At 37.4% G+C, this 4,425-nt stretch overlaps 1 protein-coding gene across 1 annotated transcript; it reads right to left on the bottom strand.

The window, feature by feature from the left end:
* Positions 1-2,009: 2,009 nt before the first annotated feature.
* Positions 2,010-2,963, bottom strand: LOC137235787 (uncharacterized). Its single transcript, XM_067758625.1, has one exon. The coding sequence runs from the start codon at positions 2,961-2,963 to the stop codon at positions 2,010-2,012; it is 954 nt and encodes a 317-aa protein (XP_067614726.1).
* Between the last annotated feature and the right edge of the window lie 1,462 nt (positions 2,964-4,425).

Below are 4,425 nucleotides of genomic sequence, written 5' to 3' on the forward strand. Positions count from 1 at the left end.
TGCCCCATCAAGCCGTGGTAAAGGCGGAAAGCACAACTACTAAAGTCCGGGTCGTTTTAAACGCTTCAAGTCCGACTGCTAATGGTACAAGTCTGAACGACGTTTTGCTCCCAGGCCCGGTACTCCAAGCAGATCTCCCGACTTTCATCATTCGTTGGAGACTTTATCGCTATGTCTTCAACAGTGATATAGAGAAAATGTATAGGCGGATTTGGATGAACGATAATCATACCAAATTTCAACGAATTATTTTTCGAAAAGACATGAACGAAACAATAGGTCTCTACGAATTAAAAACGGTAACTTTCGGAGTTAATTGTGCCCCTTACCTTGCTATAAGAACGCTGTTACAGTTGGCTGACGACGTACAAAGTTCCCATCCCACTGCATCAAACATACTCCGGGAATGTGTGTATGTAGATGACGTCCTCGCAAGAGGACACAACCTCACCTCCACCATTATGGCAAGAAACGAAATTCGACAGGTTTTACATTCGGCAGGGTTCCCATTACGAAAGTGGACCTCAAACTCGGAGGAGGTTTTCAAAGACATCCCGAAATCGGATCTGCTCAGCGAGGACTTCTTAGCCTCTGAAGACACCAGCACCGTGAAAGCATAAGGTATAAGGTGGAACGCACATGCTGACTTATTTTATTTCAAAGCGGAATCAATAGACAACCCTAACATGCTAACAAAAAGAGAGATCCTGTCAGTTATTGCCAAACTCTTTGACCCGTTAGGGTGGCTTGCCCCAATGGTCATAGTGGCAAAAATAATTATGCAAAACATTTGGTTAGAAGGTACAGGGTGGGACGAGCCAGTCTCACCAACGAAATTAGAGCGGAGGAAAACCTTCACCCAAGATTACCCGGAGATAGATATGATTCGAATACCATGTTGGGTACAATTCTCACCAGAAGACGAGGTTGAAATCTACGGCTTCTGTGACGCGTCGGAGAAAGCATATGCAGCAGCCGTGTACATGCGCGTCAAAAAAGAGAATTATGTTTATCACACCTACTTATGGCAAAAACCAGAGTCGCACCAGTGAAGACAATCTCCCTCCCACGTCTGGAACTTTGCGGTGCAGTATTGCTCGCGGAGATGATTGACTCAATCTGTAGGAGCATCAAATTAGGACCAATCACCATTCATCTATGGACTGATTCCAGCTTTGTCCTCGCATGGCTACGGAAACCGCCCTGTTCCTGGTCCACCTTTGTCGCACACCGCATCACGAAGATCATCGACATGGTCGGAAGCAAGGACTGGCTACATGTGGATTCAGAATCAAATCCGGCGGATTTAGGAAGCAGAGGCCTACCAGCGGGTGAATTAGTCAACAATTCGTTGTGGTGGCAGGGACCATCTTGGTTGCAAGAGGACAACATCCAATGGCCAGTACAGGAAACGGACTACCATACATCATATGAGGAGAAGAAAGTGAAAGCACAGTCGTATGCCGTCACACAGGCTGAACAAGAAGATATACTCGATCGTTTTTCAGACTTGCCACGAGCTCTCAGAGTCCTATCCTACGTTAGGAGATTTATAAAAAGAACGCATCCTAAAACAAAAACGGTATGCCACGAAAAGTGGTGAATAATCTCAGCCGAGGAGATTAAGGCAACGACTCAAGCACTAATAAAAGTATGTCAGAAAATATCCTACGGTACAGAATACTTGCAATTAAAAAATAGGGAACCTATTGATCGGAAGAGTGAAATCCTGACGGGATATTATCCGCGTCTTTAAAAGGATTGCACCACGAAGGGCAATACAAAAGAATAGTTCATTCGACAAATTTTTCGCCTCGTTCAAAACGAAGATTTTATATTTTTTCTTTATATTTTTTTTCAACATAAAATTTTTTGGCAATAAATAAGTAAAGAACTAAATATTTATTTTAAACGTTTAATCATGACAATGTTTTACATTAAAACATACATACATATTCATATGTACTCGCACCTACATATTTGCATACGAACTAAGTATAATTTGTTAATTATTCATGAATGAATGTTGCCTTTTGTTTGGGTTTAAATTTGATCTCACCAATTTCACGTACAATCGGCTTAATATGCGTACAAATTTTTGGTCGTTGATTAAGTTCCATTGAAGCTTTCGATTTTTTATAATTCAAAATATTCATAGCATTTTGACGTTGTGCGTAGAACAAATCATCATAGGGATTAACTTTTTTATCTGTTATAACTGTATCAGTTCCAGCAATGCTCATTGTTTTGGAAGTATCGCCAACAACTTTGACCTCACCACCATCACCATTACCTGCACCTTTATTGGCATCATCTATAACCATTCTTTGCACTACATTACGTAACTCCTCGCGTATCACTTCTGTATTAATTTTAAATTTCTTAGCTTGCAAATGACGCAATTTTGGTACCGTTTGTAGTACCGTTGAAATACGTTCCTCCAAATTGGTGATACGTTGCTCTAATATTTGAAAATTCTCAACAATTAATTTATTCTTATCTGTTTCATTTAACATTTCCACAGTTACTTCGATCTCTTGATTGTCGTTATCGTCGTCGTCCGGCAAGGATTCTGCACTGGTTGTTGAGCTCTTACCATTATCGATACGTGATTTATCTTTTAAGCAACGTTCGATTAAAGCATCGACCTCTTCTTTGCGTATAAATTGATCGGTAACGCGTAATTCTTTTAAAATATTTTGAACTTCTTCGCGCACCAAACTTGTTATTGAGTAATTATTGTAGAAGTTCTTTTCCGATAGGCTTGTGCTCGAGTGTGAGCCATTAAAATCCATCATTGTTTTAAAGATTTGTTGTGTCAATGGTATCAAACGTAATTGACTATTCCTTGGCGTACGATGATCTTTCGCTAAGCTAATTAAAGATCCTGCGTAGTTTAGCTCTATTTGTTGTTGCTGTTGCTTGGGTAGCTTTTGCTTTGCAGAATGGAAATCCCTTTCCATATACTAAATAATTCGCACGTTAATCTCGCTTTTATTGTTTGTCGTCCTTTTTGTTAATATAATTAATTGATTTTTTTCCCCTAGATTTTTAAATTTTTGTCACACTTTAAATTTAGCTTTTCAAACTTTATTGACAAATGACTTTAAAATTTTATAAACACACGTTCGAGATTTGAAATTTATTTCCTTTTCTAACGTAAAATTCAAAGCTATATTTCTAAACGTATGGTAAAAACTACTGCGATCGTATTAGAAATCAAAGGCAGTTCCATTGTAAATTTTACGCACAGTTCTCGACTCAGTTTCAAAAACAACTTTAGATTATTTAATTCAAATTTTAAAGTGAGATAATACTTGCCAATTTATGTATACGGAATATATATGGCGTTTTTGTTGTTATTAAAACAATAGTTTTATTTATATTAAAGCTTTTATCATTTTTTTTTTCAACTTTGAAAAAACTCCGAACACTATTCCTTCATTATATGACATTCGACTGCCTAGTCCACTGCCTTCCACTCTATTCGCAACATAACCTCTACTTAAGCTGCCAAACTATATAGTAAACAATGGGCAGTTCTGTATGATAGACAACCCTCTAAATTATGCATGCAGAACTTGTCAGAATAACGGAAAACGTCAACGGGATGAGAACACCTGAATATTAATTCCATCATGGCGTCTATCCATGATTCAATTACTAGATTTTTGTTCTCCAATTATGAGAGAGTTTTGACACTCCCAAATTGAAAAATATGGACGGGTTGGTTTTACGAAGTAAGGAAAACGGGGAATAATTCAATCCCCTTCAGTGAAATTGTAGTAGACAAGTATCTTTGGTAGTATATTAGTAGTGATAATAAATTTGTAAATGCCAAAAGTTTTTGGGGAAATAATTAATAATAATTAATAATTAATTTTCGTGACAAATCCTGAATTGGGAAAATTTTGAAAAATATTTTGAGATAGCATGATTTTGAATAAGCAGCCGACTACTCAGCAGCCGCAATGAACTGACAAAAACAAAAATAAAAGAAAATGGCTTATTGTCTTAGAACTTTATACCTACCTTGACTTTGACAGAAGAGTTAAGCTTTTGTTCGGTCCTGCTACACAGGGAGTATTCACCTTTTTATTCTGAAATTTCGGAAAGCTCTTTTCCGTTAAGTATTCATGGAAGCGTTCCGGATAAAGCGTTAATTTAGAATATTCGTAATACGTTCATTTGATACTACTTCACGAGGTCGAATATGTATAATATTCCAAATATAAGCCGATTCTCCAAATTCTAAAATGGATACGAATGTTCCAAACATACGGAATTAATAGAACAGAAGGTCGACTTTTAATACGCGCCCAAAAATATCTAGAGAAGTGTCAAAAGAGGCGTATTGACCTCGATAACAATAATTCGAAGGCGGTAATCAAAATTTTAGCTCGTTAAAAAAATATTGACGAAAAA

The sequence above is a fragment of the Eurosta solidaginis genome, unplaced genomic scaffold (assembly GCF_040869045.1).
Source record: "Eurosta solidaginis isolate ZX-2024a unplaced genomic scaffold, ASM4086904v1 ctg00001068.1, whole genome shotgun sequence".
NCBI lineage: Eukaryota > Metazoa > Arthropoda > Insecta > Diptera > Tephritidae > Eurosta > Eurosta solidaginis.

Excerpts from the sequence above, each read along its gene's own strand:
- LOC137235787 (XM_067758625.1), bottom strand. The coding sequence starts at position 2,963 with ATGGAAAGGGATTTCCATTCTGCAAAGCAAAAGCTACCCAAGCAACAG.